This window comes from Saccopteryx bilineata, chromosome X (assembly GCF_036850765.1).
Source record: "Saccopteryx bilineata isolate mSacBil1 chromosome X, mSacBil1_pri_phased_curated, whole genome shotgun sequence".
NCBI classification, from domain to species: domain Eukaryota; kingdom Metazoa; phylum Chordata; class Mammalia; order Chiroptera; family Emballonuridae; genus Saccopteryx; species Saccopteryx bilineata.
Window position 1 is genome coordinate 69,272,181 of NC_089502.1, and position 14,062 is coordinate 69,286,242.

Sequence of the window (14,062 nt, forward strand, 5' to 3'; positions counted from 1 at the left end):
CTCATTTGTATTTCCTTTTTGTCTTAAGAGATTCAAGGATGAACAAAGCCCAGCAGTTCTGAGTTCTAAAAAGCAATTAAGATTTGTTTAACCAGCCCTGGCCGGTTGGCTCAGCGGTCAAGTGTCGGCCTGGCATGCATGAGTCCCGGGTTCGATTCCCGGTTAGGGCACACAGGAGAGGCGCCCATCTGCTTCTCCACCCCTCCCCCTCTCCTCCCTCTCTGTCTCTCTCTTCCCCTCCCACAGCCAAGGCTCCATTGGAGCAAAGATGGCCCGGGCACTGAGAATGGCTCTGTGGCCTCTGCCTCAGGCGCTAGAATGGCTCTGGATGCAACGGAGCAACGCCCCAGAGGGGCAGAACATCGCCCTCTGGTGGGCATGCCGGGTGGACCCCGGTCAAGCGCATGCGGGAGTCTGTCTGACTGCCTTCCTGTTTCCAGCTTCGGAAAAATGAAAAAAAAAAATCTGTTTAACCCTTTGAGTAGCGCGAATGTTCGTTCATGTACGTCCTCATGCCTCCTGACCATCCAGAATACAATTTTTAAAATCAGTGGCGCAATGGATAAAGCGTCGACTTGTAACACTGAGGTCGCCAGTTCAAAAAAAACCTTGTGCTTGCCCAGTCAAGGCACGTATGGGAATTGATGCTTCCTGCTCCTCCCCCTTCTCTTTCTCTCACCCCCCTCTCTAAAATGAATAAAGTCTTAAAAAAATAAAAATGACCTCTTTAAAAAAAACAAAAAACATGTAAGGCAACATTAAAACAATCAAATATATGTTCTTCGTTTCCATTAATTGGTTATCAAACAAACATGACTTTAAGTGAATAAAACTAGAACTGGAACTAATTTCATTTTTTGAAAAAAAAACTCACTACTCAAAGGGTTAATGGATAAATTAATTATAAATCAGGGAATGGCTTGCTTTTATTTAGAATCAGCATGACTCATAAAATAAAAATGAAAGAATATAGGTTTAAATCTGTTAAAATCCTAACATGCTCTGGCTTTGGTGGAAATTTGCACATGTAATTGAGTGTTACTTACTAGGTCAGCCAGCGAGGCGGTTTGCTCTTTCCCATGAATACGGCCCTACCTCACAGACCTCCCTCCCTCCCTCTCCGTTCCTCTCCTTTCTTTCCGTCCCCTCCCTTCCCCTCCCTCCTTCCTCCGGTACTCCAGCTTATAGGTGGCATTTTTAAAAAGAGGTACTGATGATAATTGGGGTGAGGACATTGCTGTCTCAAATTCTTTTATGAGACAGATGTCTGATCTCAGTTTGAATACAGGAATACAGCCAGTCAGCGGGGGAACGGAAGCTATAATGCACACTGCAGTCTAAGGCATCCAGTGTGCAGGGAAAGACTCAGGAGGTAAGGAAGAAAACACTAATCAGAACAGCAGGTACAAAGTCATGTGTAAAATATGCCACTATATATATATTTAACATATCTATATGTACATACACACGGGTATGCTTTTTATATGCATTAAGTAGCTCCAGATTGAAGGGAACAGGTCTTAAGAGTAGTGGTTTCTAAGGAGGCTAGGGGCTCTGAGGTAGGAAGGAGTCTTCTCAATCTGTACCTCTTTTTGAGGTTTTGATCAGTGCTACCGGGAATGTTTGGACATGAAAAAAGAGAAGCAGAAAACACTGATCCAAAGAAGAGATTCAATTAGTTTATGACATGAAGATTATAACTTCTTCTATATACAGGCATGCATGTATTGTCTAGGGATTAAAAGTGAACTGGCTACACTTAAACCTAAACATTTCCCATGTTTTATCAGTAATTCATAATTCCATATTAAATCGGGAAACAGAGCCTTACACTAGCATTATATGCTCAAATTGTCCTCAGTAGGTTTAAATCACTTTAGGGCAAAAATGCTATCTTATATTCTCTCCATTATGTCTTAAGCATAAAGCAGGGACTCAAATATTTGACTATTTGCATTTCCCCATGCATTCTCTAGATTAATTAATAACCCAACATTATAAATGGGGGGAAACCCTGGAAGCAGAGTCTAGTAGAAAGTCCTTACAAGATACAATCGGATCGATAGATGGGTGAATGGGCAGTTGTAGAGTCTTAAGTGCTAGGTTTACAGTGTTTATAATTTTTTCAATTACTCTACATTTGAAATAATAAAATATTAGGGGAAAGGTAATCAGAAGGGGAGAAAAATCAGTATGCTAAACTTCTGGCCCAGTGGTGACATGAATTTTCTGGATCCACAGGGAGTATTGCTGGGTCTCATCTATGAAAAGAAAACTGACTAGAATTTCTGCTCAGACCAGGGTCCAGTGTACATTGGAGGTACGCAGAACATGGTGCATTTTAAAATTAACTACAGCTGTAGGGACAGTACTAATTCAAATAAAGGCATTTTTTTGTGACAAAGAGGGACAGATAGGAACAGACAGGAAGGGAGAGAGATGAGAAGCATCAATTCTTTGTTGCAGCATCTTAGTTGTTCATTGATTACTTTCTCTTATGTGCCTTGACTGGGGGGCTAACAGCAGAGCAGAGTGACTGACCCCTTGCTCAAGCCCGCAACCTTGGGGTTTTGAACCTGGGTCCTCCGTGTCCCAGTCCGATGCTCTATCCACTGCACTACCACCTGGTCAGGCCAAATGCATTTATTATTATTATTAATTTTAATGGGGTGACATTGATAAATCAGGGTACATATGTTAGAGAAAACATCTCCAGGTTATTTTGACATTTGATTATGTTGCGTATCCATCACCCACCAAATGCATTTTTAAGAAAATATTTGAGCCCTAAAATTTTTTGTTTAAAGCAGCCACCAAAATTTTCTTTTGTGATTTTCTGCAGAACTAAACAAGTCATAGTCTAAAAGCACCATTTCAGAGAGGCACAGTGAAGAACACCAGCCTGTGGAGTCTGCCAATCCGGGACCTCACTCCCTTGCTGTTACTTACTAGCTCTGTGATCGTGTACAAGAGTTCAAATATTTCTTTATCCATAAAAGTGGAATTCATATTTAGTATGTAAATGCCCAGCAGAAAAATTCTGGTTAAACAAGGGCTTTTGATATAGCCTATTTACCTCTGCTAAACCCAGAGCCAGGAAAGGGAAAGGAAGGAAAAATTACGAAGACAATAAAAGAGTCATTAGAATCACTTCTTGGCCTTTTTGGATAAAATCAAGTACAGAACCTGACCAGGCAGTGGCGCAGTGGATAGAGCATCAGACTGTGACGCAAAAGGACCCAGGTCCGAGACCCTGAGGTCGCCAGCTTGAGCACAGGCTTATCTGGTTTGAGCAAAGCTCACCAGCTTGGATCCAAGGTCACTGGCTCGAGCAAGGGATTACTCGGTCTGCTGAAGGCCCGCGGTCAAGGCACATATGAGAAAGCAATCAATGAACTAAGATGTCGCAACAAAAAACTGATGATTGATGCTTCTCATCTCTCTCCATTCCTGTCTGTCCCTATCTATCCCCCCCCCCCGTCTCTGTAAAAAAAAAATTAAAAAATCAAGTGCAGAATGTCATTAGATTTTCAGCAATGCCAATGAAATAAGCCTTCAATCTGAGAAATTGATATATAAGCTAAAATTCTAGACAGACAAGTATAAGGGTTGAAGACAAATTTTCAGACATGTAAGGCCTGAAAATTTTTGCTTCACAGGCACTCGATCTCAGGAAGCTAGTTGGAGACTTGTTTCCTAGAGAGAGTAAACCTAGGAGTAAGGGGGAAAAGGGTCCGGGAAATGGGAGGTCCAATGCAGGTGGAAGGAACCCCCAGGGTTGTGACCTACAGGGCAGCCAGGACAAACTGCAACAGGAGCCCACAGAACTCCTGCGGGGCCCTCCCTAAGAAAAGCGAACAGACTCTTCCATGTGTTTTAATATATCAGGAATGAATTAGGTACAGAGAAAAATAAAACAACTTTCAAACTATCAAGAACCATAAAAAGGTCTGCTAAACATGAGAGATCCCTTTGGTCTCTCCCCTTGAAGTTGCACCAAGTTGAACAGCTATAACTCAACAAAGGATTCCCTGCTCCACACACAAACACGCCTGAGAGATCTGTGCACTGAATCATCTACAGGTGGCCAAGTGGGAGCGACCCATGGATTCGAGAAGGGAGCAAAGCTAGGAAGAGCCATGGGTGCACCCCTCTAGCCAGGAACTGACAGTAGGGATCAGCCCTGAGAGGGAAGCAATCCTGTTGTGGGTGACTTTCCACTCAGCCAGGAATAGCAGAGATACTCAGCAAGCATTCCTGCAGAGTGGGGAATACGAGCTGCAGCGGAGCCCCAAGACTTGGACAAAGGCACAGAGATGCAGCCCCATTGGGCAGTGGTATTGCAGACAGAAACAAAGCCACAGAGCCTGGCTACCTCATAACTCCAGAGCTCACCTCCCTTCATCCCTGTGGTCAGACTGCAGAGCACATGATCTGAAAACCCAAGAACTGATACTACAGAACCACTGTTTTACTCGAGCCAAGGGTACACTCTGTGGCTGGACTGGGGTCAGGAGTCGGGTACGCCATGGAGGTCCAAGGTCATGATTACTGGGAGCGCAAAACAACACAGAAGCCTGCCAGGTCCCCGTCCCCCCCCCCCCATGCTCTGTGGCTACACCAACTGTAGCATCTAGCTATGAAGGACGGCACTGTGATTTCATGGATCTGGAGCCCATTGTCCACAGCCTTCCCCTCTGCACTTGGACCCGAGACCGGGTAACCAGATCTGAGCAAGGGCATTATCCCACCAGGGAACATGACCCCAGAGTATGGGAAAGCCAGACAAGTGAAAGACAGCTAAAACACGGGATGAAGCACCACCTACTAGAAAATATTACAGACATCTTCATATTAATCTTCTAGAGAGGTGCCACTCATAAACAGATACCTACCCAGAGAAGGAGTCCGCCAGATACCATGAGTAACAAAGACAACAAGGCAGCTCAGGAAACATTAAAAAACCCCAAGAAACAAACTGAAAGACATGGACATATGGGATATAAATGACAGAACTCAAGATTGCAGTTCTGAAAAAAATGAGAAAATACAATTTAATGACCTCAGAAGGCAAATCAACAAACAAAACTAGTACTTTGCCAGATAAAAACTTAAACCTGAGGTCACACAGACTCATCTGGCTTGAGCGCAGGCTCACCAGCTTGAGTGTGGAATCATAGACACGACCCCATGGTCGCTGCCTTGAGCAAGGGGTCACTGGCTCAACTGGAGCCCCCTGGTCAAGGCACAAATGGGAAAAGCAATCAATCAACTACTATAAGTTGATGCTTCTCATCTCTCTCCCTTCCAGTCTGTCCCTCTTGCTTTAAAAAAACAAAAACCCTCAATAAAAGAGGTCAAGAATGAACTTGCAAGCATAGGGAACAGAGCAGACCAGGTGAAATGATGCAGAGGGTAAGAGACTTGAGCATAAAAGAAAGTGAAAGAGGCCCTGGCCGGTTGGCTCAGCGGTAGAGCGTCGGCCTGGCGTGTGGAGGACCCGGATTCGATTCCCGGCCAGGGCACACAGGAGAAGCGCCCATTTGCTTCTCCACCCCCCCCTCCTTCCTCTCTGTCTCTCTCTTCCCCTCCTGCAGCCAAGGCTCCATTGGAGCAAAGATGGCCTGGGCGCTGGGGATGGCTCCTTGGCCTCTGCCCCAGGCGCTAGAGTGGCTCTGGTCGCAGCAAAGCGACCCCCCCGGAGGGGCAGAGCGACCCCCCGGAGGGGCAGAGCATCGCCCCTGGTGGGCGTGCCGGGTGGATCCCGGTCGGGCGCATGTGGGAGTCTGTCTGACTGTCTCTCCCCGTTTCCAGCTTCAGAAAAATACCAAAAAAAAAAAAGAAGAAGAAAGAAATCTATGAAATAAACTATCTGACTTTACCAGAAAAACAATATAAGAATAATAGGCACACCAGAAGAAGAAGAGGGGAGGAAGAGAACAGAGAGCCTATTCAAACAAATAACGGATAAGAACTTCCCAAGCCTATAGAAAGAGCTAGATCCCAAATCCAAGAAGCAAATAAGAACACCTAATTACCTCAATCCACAAAGGCCTTCTCCAAGGCACATTAAATTAAAACTGTCACCAACCAGGCAGTGACGCAGTGGATAGTGTCAGATTGGGATGTAGAGGATCCAAGGTTGCCAGCTTGAGCAAGGGGTCACTCAGTCTGCTGTAGCGCCGCCCCTTCCCCGTCAAGGCACATATGAGAGAGCAATCAATGAACAACTAAGGTGCCACAAGAAAGAATTGATGCTTCTCATCTGTCTCCCTTCCTGTCTGTCCCTCTCTGTCTCACACACACACACATACACACATATAAAACCTCATACAACTCAACACCAAACAAATACTCCAATTAAAATGGGCAGCCTGACCAGGCAGTGGCGCAGTAGATAGAGCATCAGACTGGGATGCAGAGGACCCAGGTTCGAAACCCCGAAGTTGCCAGCTTGAGCACAGGTTCATCCGGCTTGAGCAGACTCACCAGCTTGAGAACAGGATCCTAGACATGACCTCTCAGTCACTGGCATGATAAGGGGTCACTGGCTCTGCTGTAGCCCCACAGTCAAGACATATGAGAAAGCAATCGATGAACTACTAAGGCATAACAACGAAGAATTGATGCTTCTCATCTCCCTTCCTGCATGTCTGTCCCTCTCACTAAATAATAATGATAATAATAATAATAATAATAATAATAATAATTTGGCAGAGGGCCTAATCAGTGATGGCAGAGTGGACAGTGTCATCCTGGGATGCTGAGGTACTTGGTCCGAAACCCCAAGGTCGCCATCTTGAGGACAGGCTCATCTGGCTTGAGCATGGGCTCACCAGCTTCAGTGTGGGATCATAGACATGACCCCATGGTCACTGACTTGAGCCTAAAGGTCGCTGGCTAGAAGCCCAAGGTCACTGGCTTGAGCAAGGTGTCACTGGCTCGGCTAGAGGCCCCCTAATCAAGGCACATATGAAAAACAATCAATGAACAACTAAAATGCCACAATGAGTTGATATTTCTCATTTCTCTCCCTTACTATCTCTTTCTCACTAAAAAAAAATGAGTAGGGGGCAGAGGACCTCAACAAACACCTCTCCCCCAAGAAGACATACAAATGGCCAACAGATAAATGAAAAGACGCTCAACTTTACTAGCTATTAGGGAAATACAAATCTGAACCACAATGAGATACAACCTCATACCTGTTAAAATTAGCTATTATCAACAAGACAGGTAATAGCAAGTGTTGGAGAGGCTGTGGAGAAAAAAGAACCCTCATTCACTGCTGGTGGGAACATAAATGGACACATGCACTAAAGAACTTATGACAGTTCCTCAAACAATTAAGAATACTGTATGATACAGCAACCCTTGTACTTTGTGTCTACCCGAAAAAAAAAAATTTGCCAAGATATGCACCCTCATATTTATCGCAGCATTATTCATGATAGCCAAGACATGGAAACAACCCAAATGTCCTTTGATAGAAGACTGAATGAAGATTTGGTACATATGTACAATGGAATACTACTCAGCCATAAGAGGACATATTGCCATTTACAACAACACAGATGGACTTTGACACTATTATGCTAAGCAAAATGGGTCAGTCAAAAAAAGCTAAGAACTATATGATTTTACTCAAAAGTGGGATATAAAACTGAAACTCATAGCCTGGCCTGTGGTGGCAAAGCGGATAAAGCGTCAACCTGGAACACTGACTAGTTCAAAACCCTGGGCTTGCTTGGTCAAGGCACATACCTGCTCCTACTCCACCGCCTTCCTCAGTCTCTCCTCTCTCTAAAATCAATAAATAAAATCTTAAAAAAAAAACAAAAAACTGAAACTCATAAACACAGACAACAGTATAGTGGTTACCAGAGGGAGGGGGTGGGGGTCAGGTAAAGAAGGCCAAATATATGATGCAGGAGAAGGACCTGACTTTCCATGCTGGGCACACAATATAATATATAGATCGTGTACCAGAGAAATATATACTTGAAACCTAATGATCTTATAAACCAAAGTTACCCCAATAAATTTAATTTTTAAAAAGTACATACGTAACTATAATCATATGACATAGCTCAGATGTGAAAAGTATTTATAATCACAATGTAATCTAATCTAGAATCATGACAAAACTATGTTAGGAGAATGAAGATAGGAAGTATTATGGAACAGAGGTTATAAGAGAGCTAATTCATCCCATGTATGAAATTAACAGATAACATATTTTTTAAAAGTCGAGAAGTTAAAAGCATAAGCATGTTACTTACAAACATGGAGGGAAATATCACAAAAAAGCTAAGAGTTGGCCCTGGCCAGTTAGCTCAGTGGTAGAGTGTCAATGCAACATATAGACATCCTGGGTTCAATTCCTGGTCAGGGCATACAGGAGAAGCTACCATCCGCTTCTCATCTCCTCCCTTCTCTCTCTCTTCTCCTCCCGCAGCCATGGCTTGATTGGTTCAAGCGCATTGACCCTGGGCACTGAGGATGGTTCCTGTAGAGCCTCTGCCTCAAACACTAAAAATAGCTCAGTGTGAACAGCAGCCCCAGTTGGGCAGAGCATCGAGCCCAGATGGGGTTGCTGTGTGGATCCCGGTCAGGGTGCATGTGGGAATGAATCTGTCTCCTATCTCCCTTCCTCTCACTTAAAAAAAAAAAAAAAGGCTGAGAATTCTAAGTGGTCACCTCTGGGGAGTAGAAATCGTAAGTGGAAGGAATGAGATGAGGCCTATTTTTTTTGTCTTAAGCCTTGACTTTTTAAATTATGTTCATGTGTAACAGATAAAAATAAAATTTAAAGTATCTAACACAATATCTGCCATAAAGTAGGACCTCAATAAAAGCATAGACATTTATCTTATTCCCCCTACCTCCCAACACTGCTGACCCATTTCTGCCATTCAGAAATACAGGTAATTTTTAAAAAAAAAATTCTTCCATTGGTTTGAGAGAGAGAGCAGAAAGAAGGGGGGGAAGAGAGAGAAGCATCAATTCATTGTTTTCACTCACTGTTCCATTTAATTGTGTACTCATTAATTGCTTCTCAAACGTGCCCTGACTAGGGGTCAAACCCATGACCTCCGGTGCACCGAGTCAACACTATATTCACTGAAACCCGGCCAGGGCTGAAATGTAGATGATGTAATCATTTGAAGAGTCTGTTCTCGCCTTAACTAACAAAGTATGACAGGAAAAAAAATCCCAGTTTCAATGAATACTTTTATTATTTATTTGATAGATCACCAGCTTGGTCTCCCTCCTTCCCAACAATTGGAATTTCATCTTGTTTTCATGCTTGGTAACAAAACAATGACAAAGCTAATCAGAATAAGTGACTTTAGGAAGAGAAGCTAACAGCTTACTTTCTTTTAACAGGCAAAATATAAATATATGCACGCTAGAATGCACAATGGTTTAGTCACTAAGAAATTCAAAAGGGATGCTGATAAACGTAGGCAAGTCCAGGGTGCAGGTACAGATGGGCTGAGAGGAACAGTTTATGTGTTCCTGGGCTGCATCTCTTGGCCACTAGCTAAATCCTGACACAGAAGGACGATTTTAGCTAATCCCAAGTAGAGATGTGGAAAGCACTAGGTTGGCTTAGGGGATGTGCGCAGGAACCGAAAGGCAGGGAAAGCACTAAACATTGCTGAGCGCATCCACCCCAGGAAGGACTTTACCTGTTTTTGAGAGAGCACACACAGAGACAACATTACTATAGTGTCCACTAAGCCAGGTCTGTCGCTTTCTATCGTCCCAATAATGTCAGCTACTCTATGGGATGTACGCCCAGGAGTTGGGTATCTTCTACATTTCGGGTCCCAGGTCTACCAGGGCATAACATCTTAGAGAAGAAGTCTTCCTACCAGCTCCTTCCTACCTCAAATGAATGCCAGGAGTTTTGTCCGACATTCCTCCATTTGTACCACCCAGCTAAACATGACTGCTCATGACAACAACTGCTGTCTCCCCTCAGTCCTACCTATCTCGCTCTGCATAACCCCCGACCTTCCCCTGAAAAAGCCAAAAAAAGGAGAGAACCTCACCTTCCAGGAGCTCTAAGCTGGCGCCGCCCCCGGTGCTCACGTGGCTGACTTTATCTTCCGTGTTCCACTTGGCGCAGCAAGTGGCAGTGTCTCCACCACCTGGTGAATGAAAGCCAAGTAGAAATGAGAAAGGAGGAAAAAGAAAAGACTGTCACCAAAATGTCAGGGCAATGTCCTCTCAAGCCCAAACAGAAGCTGAAGAACTCCCAACGCCATCTTCCTAAGAGGCTCCTCCAGGAATTCCAGACCTGTTTTGCTCTCTGGACTCACCCAGTGCCAAGAAACATAGGAAAACTTACCCATTTCCCTTCTGCTTTCCTCTGATCAGAATTCTGACAGCTCACATGGCTATCGACTTTGTCCAGGCCCCCTTACCTATGATGGTGATGCAGCCCCTGGAAGTAGCTTTCACTACGTCATCCATGAGGGCCTTGGTCCCTCGGGCAAAAGCTTCCCACTCAAACACACCCACAGGCCCATTCCACACAATCTGCTTGGCCCTGGCCACTGCCTCGGCGTACTTCTTGCTGCTCTCAGGACCACAGTCCAAGCCCTACGGAGTAAACAGAGAGAATGAGCTACCAAGAGAAGCCTCTGACAGCAGCAAAGACCATCTCCACCCACCAAGACCAGAGCTCAAGGCTGGACACCGGAGTTTCTTCCAGAACCAAGATACCCTCCAGTCTTTTAAAATTATAACATTGTTCATGCTCTTTATGGAAGATCAAGTGGAGAGGGAAACCTCAAAAGTTATTTGATAAAAACATTCTCAGCCACACCGTTGTTATTGTGTATTATTGTAAAGAACTAGATTGGTGTTTCCAACCAGGGTCAGGTCAGCCCCTCCCCAGGGGACAGGCGGCAATGTCAGAGACATTTCTGGCTGTCACAACCGGGGCAGGGGAAGGTGCTGCTACTGGACCTAGTGGCCAAAGATGCCTTAAACATCCTACAATTCACCAACAGCCCTCCACAACAAAAACTACCTGAGATGTCAACAGGACCAAGACCAAGAAACAGTGTTTCTCAACCTCTGGCATGTGTCACCATCTCCAGGACGGCTGTCTGAGCACAATTACCGGGCTCCAGCTGGCCTTCAAACTCAGCAGGTCTGGGGGAGGCCCCAGGAACTTTCATTTTGTGTGTGTGTGTGTGTGTGTGACAGAGACAGAGAGAGAGACAGACAGAGACAACAGACTGGAAGGCAGAGATGAGAAGCATCAATTATCTGCTGCAGCATCTTAGTTGTTCATTGATTGCATCCTCAGACATGCCTTGACTGGGGGGGCTACATCAGACCCCTTGCTCAAGCCAGCGAACTTGGGCTCAAGCAGGCGACCTCAGGGCCTCGAACCTGGGTTCTCTGCGTCCCAGTCTGACGCTCTATCCACTGTGCCACCACCTGGTCAGGCGAACTTGCATTTTTTTTAAACAAATTCCAAAATGATGCTGATGCTATTGTTCTTGGGACCACTTTATGAAACACTGAACTAAATAAAACCTACATGCCTAACAGAAGAAAATTATGAAGCAAATTAGTGTGTCAACATGATACAGTTTTATACAGCTACTAAAACTGAGAACAGTGCAATCAACTAAATCAGTGTTCAGTCTTGGATATATACATACATTTTTCCCTGCTTGTAATCAGTATACTTTTACTATCTTTATGTTTTCATAGACGATTTCTTATACAGGTTTCCGGGTAGCAACATAATTCAGAACAGCCCAAACGCCAAACCAAGAATATACATAGCACCACCCCAGCATAGGTAAATACTTAATAAAAAATAAATTAATGAAGAAACAAAACATGATTTTGTCCCCACATTACTTATGAAGACAACAGCAATCTGAAACCACTGCTTTTCCCCCATGGATTCTCCAAGGAGGCTCATACTGCAATGTCTGGAGCCCTCTCTGACCGGTCCCCTGTACAGATTCTTTTAAAATGCTTGCTAGTTGGTCGAATGAATGCCAAAATATTTTTGTTCGATTCCCAGCCAGGGCACACAGGAGAAGCATCCATCTGCTTTTCCACCCTTCCCTCTCTCCTCTCTCCCTCTTCCCTTCCCACAGCCAAGGCTCCATTGAAGCAAAGTTGGCCTGGGCACTGAGGATGGCTCCATGGCCTCCACCTCAGGCACTAGAATGGCTCCAGTTGAAACAGAGCAACACCCCAGATGGGCAGAGCATCACCCCCTGGTGGGCATGCCGGGCGGATCCCGGTCCGGCACATGTGAAAGTGTCTCTCTGCCTCCCTGCTTCTCTCTTCAGAAAAATACAAAAAATATATGTATATATTTTTGTTCACTCATGCTACCTCCCAACAATCCAGGTAACTCACCATCCACCCAGCGGGTATGCCAGAGGCCACAGTGGCTTGGCCAGTCTTGGCATTCTCATCAAACTTGTCAGCAGTGACAAAGTCAACTGGCAAGGTAATCTTCACGCCATTCTTCTCAGCCTTGGACATCAGGTCTTTGACGATCTTGGCTCCCTCTTCGTCAAACAGAGAAGTGCCAATCTGCACAGGGGATCAATATGATAAAGAACAGCCTCTATACTAAGAACACGATTCCTTCACAAGGCAGACAGGAAGATACACCATGATAAAGGAATAATTCCAAGATAAAAGAAAAACAACTTGCCAAAATAACAAGGAGAGTTTTTAGGGCTCATGTCAAAAGCTGGTTTCTTTTTAAATGTTCACAGATTCCTATTTCTCACCAAGAACCAGTTCCCATGCACTTGGCATTGCTTTCCTACCTCCATGTTGTTGAGCACCTTAAGGAAGGTAAAAGCCATTCCACCACCAATAATCATCTCGTTGACTTTGTCCAGCATGTTATTGATCAGCTGGATCTTGTCCGCAACTTTAGCTCTAGAAGGGAAAACAAGATTTATCACCAAAAGAACAATGGACTAAAAAAAGTGATATTACATACAGCCTGAGTTTTTATATCAACGCACAGGAACAGAGAACTAGCTCACAATGTGACAAAAGTACTGGCTAACTTTGTGTATGTTTCACTAACCCAAAAGGTCAATTCATTACTAAGAAATCCTTTCGAGGTGTGGCCGTACACCAAAAAAGGCTAAAACCTACTATCACCTAAAGGAACCATGAGTTGCAAATAAGTCTCCTTTGCCTCTTCTCCCTACCCCCAAAAAATCAGAGGATGAACAATGCTAATTATACCTGAGTAAGATTGCTAATTATGGGATTCCCAGAGCCCACTCAGAACTGTCTTCACCCTAGAACATGGATCAGATTATATACCAAATGAATACATACTAAGCAAAAATAGAAAGATTCACATTTTTAAGTCTATTCTCAGTGCCTGGAACATCTGCTTTATGACCTTTATTATGCTCTTGGACCACCTGATTCAACATATTTATTGAGTCCCTACTCTGTGCCAAGCACTGTTCTAGGTCTCTGAGAAAAATCAACTGACAAAAACAAAGATCCCAACCCCTTTGGAGCTTATATTCTAGTAGGGGGAAATAAGACAATAAATACTGATGTCCTTTCACCTCCTTGTGAAAGAAAAAATATCTAAATTAAAGAAAAGCTAGGTCACTTGAAGCACAACCTTTAAAATCCCTCACACAAGTAACAGCTTGCCTTCCAAACATATTCCTATATATCCTATATATTTAAATCCCACTTAAATGAAGAAATCACCTTGGGCCTGCCTGCTCTTCATTCAGTAAACAAGATGGTAGCTACCCTGTGAGAGGCACTACACTAGGATTTGTGAAATGGGGGTTCAAAACAACAACGATATGGGGGAATGGATGACAAGAGACTTTATCTCACTGGTCACCATGAAGGCTAAGAATGTAGGAACTGTTATACAGAGACGGGAGGGACGGAGGGAGAGAGGGAGGTGGGTGGGTAGAAGAAAGGAGACTCAACCCCTTCTAAAGAATGTGGGATATTCTAAAGCTCAAATTCCCTATTTCTTCAATAAATCAATGGGATGAAAATACTA

The 14,062-nt window shown here is 44.2% G+C and overlaps 1 protein-coding gene across 2 annotated transcripts in view; it reads right to left on the reverse strand.

Annotated features, from left to right (window-relative positions):
* Positions 1–9,214: 9,214 nt before the first annotated feature.
* The window catches only part of PGK1 (phosphoglycerate kinase 1), a 42,253-nt gene continuing 37,405 nt past the window's right edge, over positions 9,215–14,062 (reverse strand). For both annotated transcript variants that reach the window (XM_066249742.1, XM_066249743.1), the window contains exons 7-11: positions 12,831–12,945; positions 12,409–12,588; positions 10,437–10,614; positions 10,062–10,160; positions 9,215–9,695 (exon numbers count right to left, since the gene is read on the reverse strand). In XM_066249742.1, coding sequence (XP_066105839.1) covers positions 9,655–9,695; positions 10,062–10,160; positions 10,437–10,614; positions 12,409–12,588; positions 12,831–12,945 — 613 coding nt within the window. In that variant the 3' untranslated portion in view covers positions 9,215–9,654. The remainder of the gene's footprint in view (positions 9,696–10,061; positions 10,161–10,436; positions 10,615–12,408; positions 12,589–12,830; positions 12,946–14,062) is intronic.